We start from the raw sequence: 22,575 nt of genomic DNA, 5'->3' as shown, positions 1-22,575 counted from the left end.
AGGTCAATTTAGCTCATTTGAAAATTTAAGGGCCATTTGAAAAGAAAATTGATAATTTTACATTTTCTATATATCTATCGTACATTTAATTTTTAAATTTATATTTTAATTTATGGAACATGGTCCACAAATTCAATGGTAGATTTAAAATTTGATTGTATGTAGTTGTAGAAGAGATGCATTATTTTTCAAAGATAAAATAATAATATAGAACATTACTTTATATTAGTATATGATATCATATGGCATGGGAAACAGTTTAATGGTATAAATTCTAGATCCAGCAAATCAGGAGGGAGAGGGGGAAAAGAAAAGGAATTCACAGATTTGTCTTCTATATTTGACAAGATAAGGACGGCCACTTCTATGGCTTGGCGCACAAGCAATTCTAATTTGAACCCTCACCCATAACAATAATTATTCCACGCGCCCGTGTTCGGACTTTAACGACGTCGTCTCATACTAAACTCCTTTTTCTCTCTCTACGTCTAATCGAGTCAAAAGACTCAAAACCCCGAGTATCCCCAAAAAAATCATCGAATCTTCCTTTTAATAACGCGAGGTAATATTTTCAATATTCTCTGGTGGAATTTTTGTTTTTTTTTTTGGCAAGTCTCTAGTGGAATTTCAATATTCGGTCATCTATTCTCCGATTGACTTGGTTTCTTTTATTTATTTTTTGGTAAATCCTTAAAAATTGGTTTGGTATTAATTGCATAGAAATACATTTTATTTTGACCTGATCGATGTTTATTTCTGATTTCTATGGCATCTTAGGTGTGTTTGGAATTATTTGGCTCTCTATTTAGGGCGTTTGGTTGGTGAGAAACCTGAAGTAAGTGTAAGAAAATTGCATTTCTATACAATTTGTTTTTTCGCTTTTACAATATGAAAGCCACCTTGACTATAATAAAAGTGTTGGCCCTAGGAATAAATAACAACGACATATATGATTTGATGAAATTTCTTAGATTCGAACGTGTGTATATTTTTCATTACCTATTGGCTATATTGTCACTGAGCAAAGTCTGTTTGTCTTTGATTGAAACCGAGGCTGTTCATGATTTCTTAGATTTGAGATAATTTGAAACTGAGGGGATGTTGTGTGATTAAAAAGGTCTTTTCATTTACTTGAATAAACGGTAGTTTCTTTTTAATATTTAAAGACCGTATCGCTTATTGTGAGGTGTTTATACGGATTTGTTGTTGATTTTGGTTAGTTTTGTGATTGATTTGTACTAGCATGGTAGCTAGCTGATTGGGAGATTCAAGAGCGAATAAATTAGTTCGTGAATTGGTGACTTGCAATGATGTTGGGGAGAAGAGAGACTTGCCCAAAATGGCCATTAACTGGACAATACGGTATGTTACTTTCTATTTACATGCTAGAATTAATCTTTAGACATCTCTTGATTTTTTGTTGTAATGATGGTCAAGTTATATGTCTTTTCATATTTCCTTTTTTTTGTTTGCCTTGTTGATAAATGTAAAATTTTGATTGGTTTCTGAGCAAATAAAATTTGATAGATAGTTAACTTGTTGATGGCTTTTCAAATCCATGCTTGCTTTGCTGGTAATAATTGATGTGGTAATTTGCTCTCTTTACATCGTATGAGATCATTGTCTGAATGTGATGTTTTTCTTCTTCTTAAGATGCGATATGCTTGGAGTTGGTCTATTTCTTCCTTATAAGAGTTATTTTGACACACGTGGGTAGCATGCTCTTATCTGTCAATACAGGTAGATTTGTATTTAAATTGATGTGTTAGTTTTACCCTGGAAAGCAAGGGCATTGAATAAGTTGATTGTTTGAGAAAATTACACTTTACCCCTATGAGTTGGCCTAATTTCATTTTATCTCTCTGCCAATTAGATGTTACATTTAAACTCCCTATTTTGGGGGATTTTCTTTCCTAACCGATAGCAAACTTGCATGTGGGATGCATGGGACTTGAGTGGCAAATCAAATAATCAACTATTTGAAGTGGTCATCAAGTGACATTAGGTTGGCCACACAAGAAGTTTATCTATCTGCGAAGGACTGCCAATCAAATAATGCCATACTAGCAACTGTCAGAAATGTTGGTTAGGTGGCAGTAAGTAGTCAGGAAAAAAAATCTTTGCAATGCACTTCATAAAGAAATTGAAATTCGGCTTGTTTCATAAAAAGGTTGGTGGTGGGGGCTGGCATGAGCTTTACACATTCTTGTTTGTTTGGTGTGGTCACTTTAGGTTTGACCTCGTAGCTTCATGGTAAAGTGGGCGAATACGATCCCTTGGTCAAGGGGTTCAAAGTTGGGTATACACCTGTGTCATTTAATACATTGTAGGTGAACATGATCCCATGGCGGCTCTGCACTAATTCTAACCCTGTAGCTTTGTGTTAAAGTGGGTGACTACGATCCCTTGGTCAAGGGGTTCAAGGTTGGTTTACACCTAAGTTCTCTAAAACAGAAAAATAGGTCCATTATTATTACCGTTGCACCAGTGTTTCTTTTAAATATATCAAATAAGTAATTAAGTGATAACTTTTTACTTTTGATGGGGATATTACGCAAGGTATCAAGGTATTGATCCTTAGTGGGATAATAACATTTTACCTAGGGTAGGACCAGTGATCATGGTGGCATGCTCAACAAATAAACCAAAATAAAACATGGGTATGGCTCAATATGAAAAAGAGCAATATTTTGCATGAAAAGATGGTGAACTTTTACTAGTTTTCACATAATTACATTTGCTCCATATACTAATTCATTTTACATTCTTTATTAGGTTAGGGTATTATTTTTACATTCGATCTTCATTTTGCCACATCTTGGGAATGGCCAATGCTCTGCACAAATGAATAATGGCCAATATTTTCTTTGAGAAGCCCTAGGGTTGCACTTAGCATACTTTGGACTGGTTAAAATGATGGTGCATTGTCCGTGTTATTTTGATATAGCTGTTAATTTTTTTGTTTTTTTGTTTTCCTTTTAATGTGGTGGTAACTCATAGAATAGACCGGTGGAATTTCATTGATATGCTACTCCTCCTTGCCATGGCTATGGTAGCTATCTATCTAGGGGGTAATTAGACTTCTATTCACATTGCATGGGGGTTTTGTCTTTTCTTTTTTCCCCTTCTATTTTCCTTTAACAAAGGGGAATAACTTTAACTAATCAAATTAGTTAGCTGATGGCAGCCTGTTGGTTCCTTTTCCTTGAGCAGGTGAGAATTTTTTTTTTCAAATTATTTTAGAAGTAAGGAAGGTCTTTATCTATTTTTTTAAATCATCTGAATCTTAGTATTTAATTCCAAAACTACGATGGAGGTGAACAAACAAACTTTTATTTATATATTATCTTTGTATTTTTTTTCAAAATCTGAAGAAAAAGACAGTGTATGCTGTTGGTTAATTTAGTTGATGATCTAATTTAATTGGATAGGCTTGAAAGTCACATGCAAGTTTGCTGTTGGTTGGGATAGAAACCCTATGCCTAATGACCCTATTTTGTCCTAACCGTAAGGTTTACATTTAACACGTAAGTTAGGAGGTTGCTACTTGCATTGAGAAGTTACAACGAGATTTTCTGTGGAGTGGGATTGGTGAAGAGTTCAAATATCACTTGGTGAGTTGGTATAAGGTTTGTACTCCAATTTCAGAGGGAAGGCCGGGTATTAGGAACTTGGTGATGTTCAATCTCGCTTTGTTAGGTAAATGGTTGTGGCGGTTTGGGATTGAGAAAGATGCTTGGTGGAGAGTTGCGGTGGACTCCAAGTTTGGCAATTTGTGGGGCGGGTGGTGCTCTCTTGAGCCTGTAGGTGCATTTGGAGTGAGATTGTGGAAGAACATCATGAAAGGGTGGGACACTTTCTTTGGTTTTGTTAGGTTTAAGGTGGGGGACGATGTTAGGACAAAATTTTGGCATGATCTGTGGTGCAGGAATACGATTCTGAAGGAAGCGTTTCATGTTCTCTTTGGCATTGCTCGTGTGAAGGATGCTTTAGTTGCGGATAATATGGAGATTTTGGGTAGTTATACTCAGTGGAATGTGAGTTTTGTTAGAGAAGCGCATGATTAGGAAGTGGATGTCTTTGTTTCTTTCTTCCAGGTGTTGCACTCAGCTATTGTGAGTAGAGGTCGTGCATATAGGCTTTGGTGGGGCTCTTCCAAGAGAGGCCTGTTCAAGTTCAAGGTCAAGTCCTTCTTTAGCTCCCTGGCTTGCTCTGAAGGTAGTCGCTTCCCTTGGAAGAATGTGTGGCGTACTCAAGCTCCTTCGAGGGTTGCTTTTTTTGCGTGGTCGGTGGCCCTAGGCAAGATTCTTACAATGGATAACTTCAGGAAGAGGCATGTTATCATAGTGGATAGATGCTGCTTGTGCAAGAAAAATGGGAAGTGGACCACCTTCTTCTTCACTGCGATGTGGCTTTCGCTCTGTGGAATTCTCTCTTCACTCGATTTGATATGTCTTGGGTTATGCCTAGAAGAGTTATCGTCTTGTTTGCCTGTTGGTAGAATTCTAGAAGGCCAAGGAGTACTGCGATTTGGAAGATGTTTTTTGGTGTGTTTAGAAGGAAAGAAATCTTAGGTGTTTTGAGGAATTGGAGAGTTCCATGGAGGATATTTTAGCTTCGTTCTTTCATACTCTGTATCTTTGGACAGTGGCTTTTTTGTCCCCTAGTTTTGTCGATTTTCTTGATCACTTTTCTCTTTCTAGTTAGGTGTTTCTTTTTGTATACTTACGGTGTACTTAGGGGCGCCTTACGCTTTCAATAAGACTAGATTTACTTATAAAAAAAAAAGTTAGCAGGTGATCTATATTAGGCCAAATAATGGAAGGTAAACTCCGAACCCGTAGATCTCTTTTCCTTTTTCTTTTTTAACAAAAACGTGCAATCTTTGTTGAAATTGACAGTTTAGCTTGCTTTGTATGTTATTTTGATTTTCATTATTTAATAATAATCTTTTTTTTTAATAATATATGGCCATTAATTCATTCCTTGTTTAAAATACTGATGAATTGAAGAAGAAGAAAGGGGGTGGGGGGGTGGGTGTGTTCTCGGGTTTATTTCTTTTAACTGAAAATAAGGAAGCTTCCACAGCCATGTACTTGAGTATCTCAGAGATAGAGTTCAACCCTAAAATTTTAGGTTCATGCAAGATATTTGCGACTGGAATTTATGCAATGTTTGTTTTTGATGTAAAACCTTTTTCTAAGGAATATGATTTTAGTATTTTTTTTAAGAAAATACTCTATTTTATGTTTTTTGGCTAGAATTGTGACAATAATATGGAAATTCTATATTTTTTTTTTCCATTTTTGTATTTATGAGATATATATTTTTTTTTGATAAATAAGAAAACTTTATTAATAAAAGTATAAAGCGCCCCTAAGTACACAAGAAATATACATAGGAGCACGCAAAGCTAACCCGCAAAGCCCATCAAAACCCGCAAAACCTAAACCCCAGAAGTCGAAAAAACACCCAAAAACAAACTACAAAATAGCCCAACTAAGATACAAGGCAACCCACCACCCACCAAGGCACACCTACCTACACCATGTGTGCCTTGCCTTTCCTACGCCTGAAGGGATCTTTTGCGTCACCATAATTGATGGAGCTATGCAGATTCAGAAGCTCTCTTTTTCCTTTAGACTTTTGGCGTGCAATCATTTTATCCCGTTGGAAATCTTTTTCCATGGCATCCCAAATTGCCATGGCCTCCTCCCCAAAAGCCCCATCCGATGCCCAATCCATCCCAATAATCATCTTCTTCCTCCCAAACCACAATCTCCTCGTTATGATCAAAGCCAACAGGCCAATTTTGGGATTGAGAGAATCAATTTCCCTCAATGGAAGGAGGAATGATGCAACCCTTCGGAGGGGAGGAAGGTCCTACTACCACGACATCGTTGACCTCCCGAGGCGAGGGACTGAAACTATCGGGGGAAGGTTGAGAAACCCCTTCCTAAAAAGGCCCTGCTTCACTGGAGGCTCTGTCTTCTTCGCAGGAGGCCCAGCACCCATAATCTTATTGAGAACAAGACCCGCAGACAACTTTGAAGCTTCCAAAGAGTCTGATAATAACCCATCATTCCATTTCACAGAATGACCTACCCTAAGCTCCCTAGCCCTCCTGTAATATTGCTGAAAAGGTTGGATATGCAGAAAGAAAAAGGGGGGGGGGGGGGGGGGGGGATAACGAATCTTCTCCCCCAACACAGAAGCCATTGAGAGAGGAGGAACGAAGACGGAAGGCCTTGCACCACACGAGTTTCTGGAAAATTCAGAACTCACTAATAGCCCAGCCGGAGCCGGAGGAGGAGCAACCAGAGTTGCCGGTGCCGGAAAAGGGGGGAAGATGGGAAGGGAAGCCGACTTGACTGGAGAAGATGTTGGGTCGGTCTTCAAACAGCTAGACGACCCACCCCTTGGAGAAGAAAAATCCTAAAACACCCCAGAAGATATCTCCTGCGACATCTCCGGCAGAAGTCTCAATGGCCGGGAGACTTCGGATTTAGGCAGGAAACGGCCCAATCGAAGACCAGTGTGTTTACGACCCAAGCCAAACCTTGTAATCCGGCCTAGAAACTTCCTTGCAGCCACGGCCCAAAACGATCTTGAGAGAGAGAGAGAGAGCTGAGAGAAAGAAAGTTGAGAGAGGATAGAGTAGAGTGGAGGATCTTGAGGGAAGACGTGCGTACAAAACGATCTTGAGTTGAAGTCGAGAGGTGGCATGGCAGCCCTAGGCACCGATGTCAATGGAGAGGGATAAGGGAGAAGGATGAGAGGGAGAGGTTTGAGAGAGAGAGCTCCTTGTAAAGGAGGTCTTATTTATTTATTTTTGGGGGGTTGGGGTGGGGGTTCTGCAAAAGAGAGTTGAGTGAAGCATAAGTTGTTTTCCACCTCTTTGGGTATAATTATCCATAGATAATTTCCTTTGATTAGCATTTTTTTAATTGCACCAAACACATGAAAATATGGAAAACATTTTCCATAAAATATTTTATCACTGAAACATAAAGAACCTTATATTTTTCTCCGAAATATAATTATTAGTTAGTCATACACAATGGTTTTGAACCCATGACCACACCTTCAATTTGTTGTATTTCTTTAGATTGCGCCAGGGTGGTGGAGATAAGCTTTGTGGGTATCTTCCAAGAGAGGTTTGTTCAATGTTAGATCATACTACAAAGTCCTTGTTCCTCATGATAGTACTTCTTTCCCTTGGAAGTATTTGGCGAAACAAGGCTATCTTTAGAGTCGCATTCTTTGCTTGATCGGCCGCATTAGGGAAAATCCTCACCATGAACAACCGTAGGAGGCATATCATTGTGGTTGATTGGTGTTGTCTATGTAAGAAGAGTGTAGAGTCAGTGGATCCTTTTTATGGGTTCTCTTGTATACTTTCCGTATATAAGGGTTGTGCCCCTCTGCGCTTATTTTTATAAATTGCAATTACTTATCAAAAAAAAAAGTGTAGAGTCAGTGGATCACCTTCAGCTCTCTTCGGAATACTGTCTTCAACAGTGTAGCGCTGGCTTGAGTTATGCCTAGCCAATGCCTCTTTGCATGCTGGAGAGGGCAAGTTGGTAGGCTTCATTTTGATGCAATATGAAAGATGATACCATCCTGCCTTATGTGGTGTCTATAGAGGGAAATAAATGATTGGAACTTTGAGGATCGTGAGTGGTCATTGGTGGAATTAAAGGCTTTCTTCTTTAAGACACTTTACCTTTGGGCTGCTGTCTTTGATTTTAATAGTTCTAGCTTTCAAGCTTTTTTTAGATCTCTTCTTTTCTTTTAATTAAGTGTTTCTCTTGTATATATCATGTGTATCTGAGTTGCGCCTTTGCACTTTTTAACAATACCTGTGATTACTTATCAAAAATCCCCTTCCCCCTCGAAAAAAAATATTCCAAGAAGGGAGAAATCCTCATCCAACATAAAATTTATGTCATTTGGATTAAATATTAAGGCGCATGGAAGTATATAGGCTTCCCAAATTTATCAGTAGATTTGGAATTACATCTGACTAGTTGCAAGGAACAGCATTGACATCTTTTTTTTTTCCTTTTTTTTTTAAAAAAAAAAAAAAGGAAAAAGTTTTAGCATATCACTAATGAATTTTGTTTAACTGGAAGTTCCACTATGTATGACATATGATTGTTGCTGACCAACTCTTGGTTGTAAGTATCTGAGTGCTTTCTCTTCCTTTTTTCTTTTTTTTTTTTCTTTTTCTTTTTTTCTTTTTTTCTTTTTTTCTTTTTTATTTTGTGATAATTTTTTAAACTTTTGCAAGAACATTATAACTGTGATATAAACATTTGTGAAATGGTAAACAATTATTCTTTTTCAGGTTTTGCAAATTTCTTTTCCGTAGATTTGGTTCTCCTTCCCGGATATTCAAGAGAAGACTTGTACATTAGTTTTAGGCTCTAGGATCTACTTTGTGAATAACGATAGTTCTTGTAGATAATGGAAGCAAAGTGGGCTAAAGTAATAGATGATGGCCAGAGAATTGTTGTCAATTTGAATAGGAAAAGGGCAGCTCAGTGCACAGCAAATATAGTTGGAGCTAGCCAACCAGTGGTGTCACAAAGGTCCAGCTTAAACTCTTCTTTTAACAAGCTTGGTAAGCGTAAGAGATCAGACCCATGCAAAATCAATAATGGATCGTGCTTGAAGAGATCTTTACTGAAGAACTATATGAATTTCAGTAAAAGTGGCCTTCCTCAACGATTTTTGTATTATCAGAATGGTCAGTGGATCGATTATCCTCAAGAAATTTTGGAGTTGGTGAGGAGACATTTTCAGTTGAAAAATGCAGCAGTGGAAGTGGAGCTTAATGGCTGCCATTTATTGCTAGATATTTTGTATATGATTCAGTTTGAGTTGAAAACAGGTTTACAGAAACGCATTGCTTGGATTGATGAAGCAGATCGTTGCTTCTTTCCAGAATTTCCATCCTGTGTTAGTGAAATGCATGAATGCTGCCAATCTAAGTTAGAGAATGATCCAACTGTTGTGTTACCAGAGTCAAATGGGACCTGTGAGATAAAATTGCAGCTTGAGATAGGAATAACTGGAGTGAATAGCTCTACGTTGGAGGAATGTGTTGAAGAGTCAAATATTCATGCTAAGAAGACTAAACTTGAACTAAAATCTTTTCGTAAGGATCTGGAAATTAGAGACAATGACCATCAAATGTCAGATGCCAAAATGCGGGAGGCTAGTGGGGGAAATCAACAGATTGCTGAAAATACAACCACTAAGTCTGAACTTATGCATGGAATTCTGGATTCTGATACTGTGAAAAACATGTTTTCTGTGAGCATGGGTTCATCCATAAATGCTAACATATTAGAGGTTAGGCGCTGCTCTAGTAATTTGATGCAAACTCGGTTTGAGCTCTTTCGAAAGCAGGTTGAGATAACCAAGAAGAATCGTGGCAATCCAAATCTCCAATATGGTTGGCTAGCTGCTACTAAAGATGATCTGTCTAGCATCATGACGTATGGGCTTGGGCACGGTGGACCCAAAATTGTGTCTTCATGTGGCATCGGAGTTCACCTTACACCACTAAACCATGCTCATATGAGGTTTGCATTTTTTTTTTCAGTTTCTCTCTCTATATATGTTGTCTCTTGGAATTCACATTGGAATATGATCAATATTTTTAATTTCAATGAATGTTTATAATGAAGAATATGGCTGTTCTATGAGGGATCACATCAGAAATTATATTTTTAATACAGGACCTGCCACAATTCCCCCCCCCCCCCCCCCCCCCCCCCCTTCCCTCCCTCCCTTATATGTTTGGCAATCCCTTGGTCTTAACTGTGCCTGGTGGATAATTGTATTTCTTTTAGTTTTGCTTATTTTTCTCTTTTGTAAGAACTCAAGTTTTGTTTCTTTACAGTGCAAGTTATTGTGATGATGACGAAAATGGGATAAGATACTTAGTGTTCTGTTGTGTCATATTGGGAAATGTGGAGGTTGTCAGTCCTGGATCTGTACAATGTCATCCCAGTACCAAAGACTTTGATGGTGGAGTAGACGATCTTCAAAGTCCACATCATTATATAGTTTGGAATATGAATGTGAATACCCATATTTTTCCAGAGTATGTTGTCTGTTTCAAGATGTCTCTCGGTGCTGATGGTGGTATGTTTCTCCTATTTTCATTTCCTTCCATGTTTAATGCATTACTTTGGAGAACTTTAGAAACCATCTTGTACATTCTATATACCTGTATAGCAGTTCATCTAGATTTTCAATCAGTTTGTGATGGGACACAGTCAACATGGTCAAAAACAACTAGGTGGTTTTTGTTCATGATACTCTCTGTATTATGAGTGAGCATGCCATGTCTTCATGAAAGGTTTATGGAGACCTTAGATCTCTTTTGACATTACAGCAGGAGCTCTTGTTGCTGAAGATAGCAGAATTGATGTGTCAGGGGTTACTACTAGCAAAGGGCACCAGGGCCAGGTGCAGTTATATCGCTCTCCAGTCGAATCAGTAAGCCTTCCCATGCTCTTTAAGATTTTATTTTATTTTTTTATATTTTTTTTTCATTGTGGGTTTTTTTCTTTTTCTTTTTTCGTCTCATTAGCAGCAACTCTTGCCAGGGAGGACATAAACCTGGGTTTTCTTTGTCATGGTGCATCAATACAGGAGTAACTTGATGTGTGCCTGTTAGTTAGGAAGACAAATTGAACTTGGAGTGGTGTTTTGTGCCAAAAATGAAAACAATAGGATTAAGATTCTATTGAAGCCTACGATTTTTTATTTTTTTAATAAAATTTATTACTTATTTTTTTTTAAAAAAAGATACTATTGAAGCCTACTCTAACTTCAATTCAACAACAACTTAATCCCATCCCAAATTCTTGGGCTTGCTGTAAGAAATTCCTTTCTACTTTTGTGGTTTATCTCTAGCACCCTAGTCTTCCTGCTGCAAATCTGGTTTGGTTAGTCATGAGTTGCTTTTGCCTGTTAAAAAGCTGTTATACAGCAGCCCTTGGCCCATAATTGCTCAATTTGATCATGCATGCATGAAGGCCTCAATTGAGTGCAGAAAAGCTGAAGTCTACTAATATAATAGATGTGTAGACAAGCTTTATTGGATCCCCTCCAAGAGAGAGCGGTTTGAGGTTAGCTCGTTCTATAATGTCTTGATCCCCCATGATAGCACCCGTTTCCCTTGGAGGTGTATTTGTTAGAGTAAGGCCCCTTTGAGAGTGGCTTCCTTCGCTTGGTCGGCTGCTTTAGGTAAGATCTTCACTTTGGATAACTTAAGGAAGTGGCATATCATTGTGGTTGATTGGTGGGTTGATTGGTGCTATTTGTGTACGAATAGTGGGGAAACCGTTGGCCATCCTTTACTCCATTGCGAGTTATATATCACATTATGGAACTCTATCATCAGCTTGTTCAGCTTAGCGTTGGTCATGCCTCGTCGAGTGAGAAATCTCTTCGCTTGTTGGAAAGGGAAGTTTGGTAGCCCTCAAAGTGAAGCTGTCTAGAAGATGATTTTGCTATGCTTGATGTGGTGTATTTGGAGAGGGAAATAACTGAAGCTTTGAAGATAGAGAGAGGACGGTGGTAGAGTTAAAGGCCTTCTTCTTTAACTCCCTTTTCCATTGGATAGTAGCGTATGATTGTTAAAAATTATAAGCTGGAATGTTAGAGGCCTTAATGATGCAAGGAAACGTATTAGCATCAGCAATTTTTTCAAAAATTGGAAACTTGATGTTGTATGTCTTCAAGAAACCAAGATGGATAATTTTGAGAGTGGTTTTATTCAAAGTATGTGGGTTGGCCCCTTCACGGGTTGGGTGACTCTTCCAACAGCTAGTACATCGAGTGGTATCCTTTTAATGTGGGATAAATGTATAGTGGACTGTTTATATGTCGTGGTGGGCACATTCTCTTTATCCAGCAAATTCTTATCAGTTTCGGACCAATTTGTCTGGGCGTTTTCAGGGGTCTATGGCCCAAATGCGGATCCAGATAGAAATTTTTTATGGGAAGAGCTGTCAGGTATTATTCAGTGGTGGGATGTTTCGTAGTGCATTGGAGGGGATTTTAATGTCACTCGTTTCTCCAATGAAAGAGTTGGGGTTTCCCGTGGTACTTCTACTATGAGGGAATTCTCTGAGTTCATATTAGATCAAGGTTTGATAGATCTACCTTTAACTGGGGGTTCTTTCACTTGGTCCAATAATCAAGATAATTCCTCTATGTCCAGGATTGATAGATTCTTAGTCTCTCCTCTTTGGGAGGAGCATTTTTCAGACTTGATTCAGCGTTGCCTTCCATGTCCTTGCTCAGATCATTTTCCTTTGTTGCTCGACTGTGGTGGTATGACCAGGGGAGCAGGCACATTTAATTTTGAGAATATGTGGTTAAAAGACGAAGGTTTTGTAGAGTTAGTCCAACTATGGTGGGATTCCTACCAGTATTCCAGTATGCCATGTTTTGTTCTAGCTAAAAAATTGAAGCATTTGAAGGCTGATTTGATTCGTTGGAATCGAGAGGTTTTGAGTAATATACAAGTGAGGAAACAGATCTTTTTTTTTTTTTTTTTTTTTTTTTGATAAGTAAGAAAACTTTATTAAAATAAGCGAAAAGCGCTCCCAAGTACACAGGAAACTCTTGATGGTTTAGAAGATGAGCGTCAGTTGGCAGGAGAGGAAAGAGATAAGAGGGAGCATCTGAAAGTTGACTTGGAAAAAGTGGTCTTTATGCAAGAAATAAGTTAGAGACAGAAATCAAGGGCGACTTGGTTAAAAGAGGGGGACCGTAACACCGGATTTTTCCATCGTCTTGCCAATTCTCATTGAAGAAACAACTTTATCTCCAGTCTTTGTATTGAAGGTAGTGTTATTTCGGAGCAACTGAGCAAGAGATGATAAAAGAGTCAATCACTCAATAGTATAAGAAACTCTTTTCTGAAACAGCCCCTTGGAGACCCAAGTTTGATAGGTTGGATTTTTCTGGTCTAGACCCCTTAGATGTGGTTTGGCTCGAGGGACTGTTCCAAGAGGAGGAGGTTCTTCAAGCTTTGCTTAGCATTGATGAAGACAAAGCTCTGGGCCCCAATGGCTTCTATATTGCTTTTTATCGTTCATATTGGTCTATAATTAAGGCTGATCTTATGAGTGTCTTTCATAACTTTCATAAGCATGAGAGGTTTGAGAAACTCTCAATGCTACTTTTATTCCTCTCATCCCAAAGAAGACTGGAAAACTTGAGGCTAGGGATTTAAGACCTATCAGCCTAGTGGGGAGCTTTTATAAGATTTTGGCAAAAGTGTGGTAGATTGAAGAAAGTGTTGGGAGATCTCATTTCCAGCAGCCAGAACTCATTTATTGTGGGGAGGCAAATTCTAGATTCAGTTCTAATAGCCAGCAAATGCTTGGATAGCAGGCTGAAATCGGTCGTTCTTGGTGTTATGTGCAAGCTAGATCTAGAAAAGGCTTATGATCACGTCAATTGGGACTTCCTCTATTATGTTTTGAGGTGATGTGGTTTTGGTGCTAAATGGAGAAAGTGGATTTCTGCTGGCATTTCCACGGCTCGCTTTTCCATCTTGATTAATTGTAGTCCGAACGGTTTTTTTGGGAGTTCTCGGGGCCTTCATCGAGGAGACCTCTCGTCTATTCTCTTTGTTCTAGTCATGGATGCTTTCAACAGGATGCTCTCTGGAGCGATGGTTGGGGGTTTTATATCAGGATTTCGGGTTAACAACATCAATACGTCATCTTTGGAAGTTTCTTTCCTTTTGTTCGTAGATGATACACTTATTATGTGCGATGCTAATAGTGAACATATCCATAATCTGGATCGCATCCTCTTGTGCTTTGAGGCCATGTTGGGATTGTAGATCAACCTCCAAAAATCTAAGTTAGCTGCATTGGGGGAGGTTCCTAATATAGAGGAGCTGGCCGGTATTCTTAGTAAAAGAATTTCTTCTTTTCCTATGAAATACCTTTGTTTACCTCTAGGTGCTCTTTTCAAATCGAGAGCCATTTGGAATGGGGTACTCGAGAGAACGGAAAAAAGGTTGGCTAGCTGGAAAAAGATCTACTTGTCAAAAGGGGGGCGTCTTACGCTCATCAAGAGCACGTTATCCAGTCTTCCTACATCCCTTATTTCCCTCTTCCCGTTACCAGCAAGTATTGCTAGGCGTTTGGAGCGCCTTCAGAGAGGTTTTCTGTGGGATGGTACAGGCGGGATCCTAAATACATCTGGTTAATTGGAAGATAGTTTGCGCCCCTGTATCCAAAGGGGGTTTGGGTATTAAAAAGTTGATGGTATTCAACAAAGCTCTTCTTGGTAAATGGCTTTGGAGATTTGGGCATGAGGAGCGTTCCTTATAGAGACAGGTGATTGAGTCGAAATATGGGCTCAAGAGAAGAGAAGGTTGGTGCTCAGAGAAAGCTCGACGTCCTTACGAGATGATGAGCCTTTGGAGGAATATTAGAAATGGTTGGGGTTCTTTTTCCAATCTTCTATCTTACGAGGTTGGGGACAGTTCTCTCATTAGTTTCTGGCATGATGTTTGGTGTGGAATAGAGCCTCTTAAGCTTTCTTTTCCCGAACTCAATTCCATTGCTCGAAACAAGGAGGCCTCTGTGTCTAATTATTTGGACCTATCCAGTTCCTTTATCCATTGGAATCCTAGTTTCATTAGGGCTGCACATGATTGGGAACTGTAATCTTTTGACTCTTTCCTTAGTCTCTTGTATTCCTCAAAGACACATCCGGGGGAAGTGGACAGCTTGTTGTGGACTCCCTCTAGCAGCCATAGCTTTACAATGAAGAGTTATTACTTTGTTACAGTCAGTTGAACACAGTTCCTTCCCTTGGAGAAGTGTTTGGAAGGTCAAGGTGCCTCCTCGCGTTGCTTTTTTCTTTTGGACAACAGCTCTTGGTAGAATCCTCACGGTGGATACCCTTAGAAAGAGGGGCTTCTCTTTAGCTAATTGATGTTGTCTGTGTAAAAAGAACGAGGAAACGACTGATCACCTTCTTATCCACTGCGAGTATATTTCGGCTCTCTGGCAATTGATTCTTTATCCTTTTTGGAGTCTTGTGGGTTATGCCTAGCAACATCCAAGAGCTTCTTCATTGTTGGATAGTGCAAGGGAGGGACATCCCAGAGAGGCAATCTGGAAACTTATTCGTGCTCTCTTAATGTGGAGCATTTGGAAAGAAATGAATCTTCGTATTTTTGAGGATAGTGAGACAAATGTGCTCTTTCTAAAATATTCTTTTTTGAAATCTCTTTTGGGTTGGGTTCTTGTTAATGTTCCTAACTTTATCTCTACAAATATGATTGATTTGATTTGCTTTTTACATTGTAACAGCTTATAGGGTTAAGTCTCTTTTGTATACTTTTCATGTACGAGGGTTTAATCGTTTTCTCTATAAGATCTGAATTATTCATAAATAAATAATGATTGTTTTCCATAATCTAGTTTCCATGACTTCTTTATTCTTTTTTCTTTTTTCTTTTTTTTCCCTTCTTGTATACGTCCTTTGTACTTGGGTGCACCTTTTGGTTTTAATGAAATTTGATTACTTATAAAAAAAAATATAATAGACGTGTGTCTATTGACATTAGGGGCTCTTGATGGATGTATTGGCTTTACTAGGGGCTCAAATGAGTCTAAGCCAAAATGTTTTCCTCTGGGCCTCAAGATGGTATTGGTGAAGGGATTTTTTTTTTCTCAGTTGGGTGGGTTGGATTGCATTCAATGGCGCTTAACTAATTTTACAGCCGAAGCTTTTAGAAATACCTTTTTGGTATTGAATCATTTGTTACTCGTTTGTGATGTGAGAGGTATGCCTTTTCTCTTTCTATACTATCCCAGAAGTTATTGAACAATTAGTGAGGACCTAAGGATTGACCATTTCTAGCATGATTTGTTGGTGATTAATCATTTGTACTTATGAAGTGTTGGTCCTGTATATATGGCAACTCCACCTGTTTTACCTTGGATTGTCATTTCAGTGTTTTTTTGCCACAAAGATTGACTTGCTGATATGCGAGAGTTTGCCTAACCTTTGCATAAAGTTTTAAACCATTTTGTCTTTTTAGTGAAGATTTCTGTGACATTTTAATATATTTTTTTCCTGTAGGAGAAATCTAAGCCATTTCTTGAATTTGAGAAGAGATGTCAGGAAAAGACTCTTATCCTTGGTTCGAGCTCTTTGAAGACTCCAAAATCAAAATGGATGCCTTTCCCCCTGTTGTTTGAAGTTATCTCAAAAGAAGCATCTCCTGAGGCTATGAAGTTGGTGAACGTTCATTATGACCAATTCAAGGTTTGCATTGGTAATTAATTTATGTTTTTAAGGATGTCTTGCTTTATATTCGATTGTAATTCTTCCTTTCCTTGGCATTTCACTAGAGCAAGAAGATTAGTCGGGAAGATTTTATTAAAAAGCTGAGATCGATAGTTGGGGATACATTGTTAAGGTCTACCGTAATGGGTCTTCATTGCAAGGTATGGTCCATATTGATGTGACATATTCTGTGCTAGCCACTGTTGATTGGAACAATATAGCTTGAACTTTGGAATTTAGTTCAAATAGATTTTCCGCAGAATAGAATATTGTCAAGAGTCGCACAGAAACATTCATATGCATACACATCTGGTATTTTGTGCATTATTAACTGGATTTGCAGGTGGTTACAGACTATAGTCTCACATTATGTTTAAATCATTTTAATATATGTTTTGGGTTGTAGATTTGAAATTAGAAATTGGAGTATGGGGAGAAATACATATACATTTATTTCTGACGTGTATTGAGTTTGTATAACTTGAGAGAGAGATTTACTGAAGGACAGGCATAGTTAGGAACAATCCTTTTCCTCTGTGAGAGAGAGAGGTGTAAATTCTGTTTTCCCCTTTTTTGGTTTTGGGGCAACGGTAATTTGTTAATGATTGTTTGTTCGTCTAGCCCTTTCTATTGCTGTGTTAATGTTATGCAAAGACTTGAGTTTTAGTTGGCATTTGTGAGCGAGCACCCATGAAAATTAGTCACATCTCTCCGGTAATGTTTGCAGCAACCATCCGAATCTCCACGCACCTTGAAAGTGCCAAAGCAAGAGCAAGACTGTTGAGGCTATTTGATAACTTGATGGTGGTCTGCTTTCTGAACTGTTATTGGGGTTCGTCATATGCCTGGTAACTACTTATTTGCTGCTTTTGACCCCTGGAATGTGTCGACATGATGTTATGAACACTATAACAGTAAGTCTCTCCCTTTAAACTGGTTGGGGTTTATGTGAATTGTGAATTGGTGCCGTTGTTTCATCAATTAAATTGTCAACATTTGGTCTTTTTTATTATTATTATTTATTTATTTATTTTTCTAATTGATTGAAAAAAGGGTTACAGGGGAGAGGGGAATCATTTACATTCTTGATCTAAATGGAAGAGGGAATAGATGATCCTAAAAACAAAAATGGGGTGGCCTCTTCAACAACAGACCCACAATAAACTAAAACAGTGCAGAAATAACTAAAAATAGTAAGAAATTGGTCAAACAAGTGGCTTAGTCCTCTCAAATGGCCGCACAAGACAGTTACAGAAGCAAAATGAGCACATATAAAGGTGAATCTATCTGAACCCCCACATGGAACCAGCAACAACCATCGGAAGGAGGTTGAATTCAAAAATGTATTGTTATAGTCCACATCATGGACTACAGAAAAGAGAGAAACTAATCCAAATACAGTTACAAAAGTCTCCATAATAAGAACAAAACAATTAAAAACTGGGAGACAGCAACCCACAAACAAATAAGCAGCAAATTACAACAGTAGTTGCAAAAAAAGAAAAAGAGAAATACAAGGAAAATAAAAAAGCAGAAAAAAAAAAAAAAAAAAAAAAAAAAAAAAAAAAAAACCCATAGAGCAGCAGCTTAAACAGAGTACGAGGCTGAGGGAAACTGGCGGAGGAGCTTATGGCAGCAAGTCGAAGAACACACGATGATGCGTGTGATTTGTGCCTGCGCGTGCGAAAGATGCAAAAGCAAGTGAGGATCACACCGTGGTGCGTGGTGGCTGGAACAAGACGGTGGGCACATCGGTGGAAAGCTGGGAGGTCGAAGAAGATAGTGGCGTGGTGCGTCTAAGTAAAAGATGAATGGAGAGTAACAGATCTTACTTTGAGAGTACCAAATCTAAGAAACATCGTAGATCCATGAATGACACATCTGTTGGGGGGGAAAACCAGCTCAACGGTGGCGACCAGACAGAGCGAAATGGTCGGGAACGAAAGAACAAAGGCACCGCTATTCATGTTTGAAAAAGAAGGAAAAAGAAGAAGACCGGTGACGAAGAGGAGAGGGGAAAAGACCGCACTAGGCATAGGGGAAGCGGGGAGAAGAGAGAAAGCAAGGTCTCTCCCTTCTTCCCCAGGAAGAACCGCACAGAGGCGGAAGGAAACCCTCACAGAGGAGGTGGTTATTTGCAGAAGAAGAAAAACTTCTCTCAGGAGAGAGAAGAGAGCAAACGAAAACGTATTTACTTTGTAACGGTCAACATTTGGTCTTAAATTCATAATAATTGGTCAGTTTTTTGCTGGATTAGGAAATGCAGGGTCTGAAATTCCAAAAAAAAAAAAATCCACTGCTGAGTTATTTCTGAATCATTTAAATTTTATAAAGTTGGTTGGACATTTTTGCTGGAGATTCAGCAATATGTCACTTTCACCCTAGAACTGCCCAGAGACAACTAAAAAATCCATGATTTATGCTCGAGTTTACCGGTAAAAGCATGCAGCTCTGTGATGATCTCATAGTGAAATCACATGTGATTGCTTCTTGTATTTGTGGGAAATGATTTGATCTGTCTCAGTTGGTGTCCCAAGAGAACTGAAAAAAAAAAAAAAAAAAAAAAAAGAGAGAGAGAAAATAATAGGGTAGAAAATCAAATAGAGAAGGTACTTGCTGAAAAAAATAATAGAGAAGGGTACATAAAAGTAATTCCAATTAATAATTAAAAAAATAATAATGTTCAATTATAATTTACCTTTCTTATGTTGTCATACATAAAAGTAAATATTAACTGACCAGTTACCGTGTATTATGAGAGCCATTCTTTCTAAAATCTCTCTCAAAACAAATAATTTCTTCTAAAAAATGATCCAAGGTTTTTATAAAAACTTGCGTAAAAATGCATTATTTCATCGGTGTAAATGCATTTAAAGTCACAGATTTTTCATACTAGGTTCCAAACAACTGACCTCAGCGTATCACTATATATAAGTTAAATTCGGTTGATATCAAATGATAATAATAGACAATGGTTTATAGTTAAACGTAAAGTAAATGCATACATGTACAAAATAGTAGGTATTTTTTTTTTTTTTTTTTGAACACAGTGCCGTCTTCTTCCATTTCATTCTTTAGAAAAACTCTCCAAAGGGGTACATAACCAGAGAAGAAGCAAACAATACAAGCAGGGCACCAGATACAAATACAACGCCCAAAGGCGAGAAACAGAGCCCGAAGGCCGTCGGAGTGAACAGAGATGAAGAATCTCTACCCACAAAACCAGGAAAACCTGGTTTGAAGCAGCTACCAAACGGTAGACTGTGAATACAAGTAGGAATATACAACAAACACAAACAGAAACCCAGAATGCAAACACCGGCAAGAAACGACTGCCGGAGACTGTGCGTGTAAAACACGCTCCCTCGCCGGGAATCTTCCTAGCGACAGACGACTTCCACAAGCTGAGATCGGCACCTTTCGAGACCGGAGAAAACAGTTGTAGCCCACACACGCAAAAGCAGAAGAACTGAAACGCCGGCGCGTGCGGGTCACGACCGACCACGGCCTCGAAAAATAACCATCCTGACCAGAAGAGGCCGGCCACTGCACTTGGAAAGTTCTTGTTGGAGAAAAACCAGCCGAGGCTAATAGATCTGACGTTGAACAAAACTCCACCGGAAATACTCCAACACCCACCGTTCTTCACGGGCCAACACCTGAAAATCACTGCTTGCCACAAGAAAACTACAGAAGAAAAAAAAAAAAAAAAAAAAAAAAAAAAAAAAAAAAAAAAAAAAAAAAAAAAAAACCAACAACCTCCACCGGTTCAATCACTGAGAGGAACAAAACTCCTACAGCCAAAAGGCTAGGAGATAAAAACCCCTTGCCCTAACGGCCAGGGGAACACCAGCACCAGGAGGGGGAGACGTGGAGCCTCCCCCCCCCCCCCCGGCGAACGGAGCTCACAGAGTTCTCTCTCTCTCTATAGAAATTTCAAACCTTCTCTCTCTAGAAAGAAGACTTTACTTATTAAAATAGTAGGTATTTATATAATAATATTGTTGAGCGTTTAATTCATGCGCAACCATGGTCAGAATCGATAAGTATTATTTACAAAAAAAAAAATAAAAAAAAAAATCGATAAGTATTTAATTCGCTCATAGATCAAAATTAATAAGTATTTAACTCTTACTCATTGTATTTTTTTTTTTTTTTAACAGATAACATGAGTCACCATATATTACTGAATAACGCTCGAAGGCAATTACAGAGAATAGAGGTACAAGATCCCCTACACCCTAAGCCAAAAAAATCGGACTTAAAACAACTATCTAAAGTAGTTAACATCAATAAGTAGTTAATTGTAACTCATCGTTGATTATAATGATAAGTCTGTAACTCCCACTTATCATTAGATAAGCATCGGTAAAAGTGTTACTACACTCATTAACTGAATCATATAACTCTCAAGATATGTTAACTGGACAACTTTTACACAACAATGCTTACGTGTAAGTAAGTTTTCCCCTCCCCTAATGTTATCCAACATTTTTTTTTTTAAACAAAAAAATAATAATAATAAAAATTAAAACTCATTTACATGTAAGCATTGTTGTGTAAAAGTTGTGCAGCTGACCTCTTAATCTTTTGTCAATGAGATATGTTATTTAATTTACACAACAATTGCACAACAATACTGATGTGTTTAATATATTTTTTTAAAAAAAATTTGAAAATGCTAGACACATCTACATTGTTGTGCAATTGTTGTGCAGCTAACACTTATCAATGGATAAGCATCAGTAAAAGTGTTACTACATTCATAACTGGATCATTATTGTAAGTGTTTTGACATCTACTCATCACTCAATCAAAATTGATAAGTATTTAACCATTACTCGTAACTGAATCAAAATTTATAAACTTTTAACCCCCGCTCGTCCATGGGTTATAACCAGACAAACATTTTTCAGAAATCTTTAAATCTAATCTTTCATTTTCAGAAATCCTTAAATCTGATCTTTCATTTTCAGAAATCAGACTTTCTTTAAAATTGTTTCCTTAAAAACTTATTTGTCTTTAAAACCATTTTCTTTGAAATTCTTCTTTCTTTAAACAATGTAAATCTCAGTATAATATACAGTATATATATGAACATACTTTGGATTACATGGCTCATATTTAGTAAATATGCATAGCATGCTGCATGCAGATCATGGCATGTAAAACGTTTCAAAATGGCTGGAAAGTTTTACTTACAACTTGCTATTCATTTCTTCGATCAACCACCGTTACTGTTCGTAGTCTCAAGTCTGTAATAGTCTACATTTACGTTATGACTATATATTATAATCTGGACTTTTTCATAGTCCTAAGACCTTATCGGACTCATAACTATCCATTTATTCCTAGAAAAGTCATAACTTTCCATTAATTGGGCAGCTCGTTCGGACCCCATCCGAACGATATACTGACAGAACTCCTCGAGTCTCCTTCATATCAACACCTCTTCGGGACGGGTTGGAACGAGCATTTCGACCGAGCCTCTCGAATCTCTTTCATATAAACACCTCTTTGGATGGGTTTGAATGAGTATATAACACAAGGGTCTCGGACCTTGGTCTACCATGCACTTCGTCCGGACGGGACTCGAAGGTCGTCCAGACATTCATCGCATAGAACCTATTTTCTTTTTGAAATTCGTCCCCTCTCAACTTCTAATACATCAAAAACTCCTCATGCACCCATTCAACTTATTACAACTGAACATGCACGTAAAAATATCTACTTTTTACTTGAGAAAAACCCTAGTTTTTCTGCTTGCCAACAACAACACCACAAATATCAACTATTATACCAACTACTACTTTATTTATCAAGACTTTAACACAAAAGGTAGGATTCAAAGAGGGTGTAAAAAGTATACCTTTTGTAATCTCCTCCTTTAAGAGCTTCCTCTTCCAAAACCTCGCTTAATCGCTCAAAATTTAAGTCTCTACCCTCATAAGCTCAAGAAAACTAGCCTAACTTAGCTTCTGGACAAGTAAAAGAAATGGTATGAAATCCTTCAGCTAGCTGGCGTATTTATATGCAAGGATTTTGTGTACTGTTTATTCTCGTCCAGACGAATTACTTGGCTTGTTCGGATGAGCCTATGTCAGAGGCCATGTCGTTCCAGCACTTTTGTGACACATGGAGATCCACATGTATTTTCTTTCCTCAAATTCTGTTTATATGAGTGCAAATTTTAACATGAAATATTTTTATGGGGTTTATCAC

General features: G+C 38.1%; 1 protein-coding gene across 6 annotated transcripts; it reads left to right on the top strand.

The window, feature by feature from the left end:
* Window positions 1-471: 471 nt before the first annotated feature.
* Window positions 472-17,362, top strand: LOC133854094 (inactive poly [ADP-ribose] polymerase RCD1-like). 6 transcript variants are annotated; one of them, XM_062290119.1, is made up of 9 exons: window positions 472-562; window positions 778-835; window positions 1,243-1,362; window positions 8,351-9,593; window positions 9,914-10,158; window positions 10,412-10,515; window positions 16,147-16,332; window positions 16,419-16,514; window positions 17,081-17,362. In XM_062290119.1, exons 4-9 carry the CDS (start codon window positions 8,470-8,472, stop codon window positions 17,135-17,137), a joined length of 1,812 nt encoding a protein of 603 aa, XP_062146103.1. In that variant the 5' UTR covers window positions 472-562; window positions 778-835; window positions 1,243-1,362; window positions 8,351-8,469; the 3' UTR covers window positions 17,138-17,362. The 6 variants fall into 6 exon arrangements, with proteins under 6 accessions (XP_062146103.1, XP_062146108.1, XP_062146105.1 ...); XM_062290124.1 differs by lacking the exon at window positions 472-562 and adding an exon at window positions 583-682 and having other exon boundaries at window positions 10,415-10,515; window positions 16,180-16,332; XM_062290121.1 differs by lacking the exon at window positions 472-562 and adding an exon at window positions 583-682 and having other exon boundaries at window positions 10,415-10,515.
* Window positions 17,363-22,575: the final 5,213 nt, after the last annotated feature.

This window comes from Alnus glutinosa, chromosome 13 (genome assembly GCF_958979055.1).
Source record: "Alnus glutinosa chromosome 13, dhAlnGlut1.1, whole genome shotgun sequence".
In the NCBI taxonomy this organism is placed as follows: Eukaryota; Viridiplantae; Streptophyta; class Magnoliopsida; order Fagales; family Betulaceae; genus Alnus; species Alnus glutinosa.
Note: the sequence above shows the minus strand (reverse complement) of the source record. Positions and strands in the feature narration are given on the sequence as shown.

Bases quoted from the DNA above. Each gene is read 5' to 3' on its own strand.
- LOC133854094 (XM_062290119.1), top strand. From the start codon at position 8,470: ATGGAAGCAAAGTGGGCTAAAGTAATAGATGATGGCCAGAGAATTGTT. The intron at 10,159-10,411 runs GTATGTTTCTCC...TTGACATTACAG, and splicing joins GTCTCTCGGTGCTGATGGTG to CAGGAGCTCTTGTTGCTGAA. The intron at 16,333-16,418 runs GTTTGCATTGGT...GCATTTCACTAG, and splicing joins TTCATTATGACCAATTCAAG to AGCAAGAAGATTAGTCGGGA.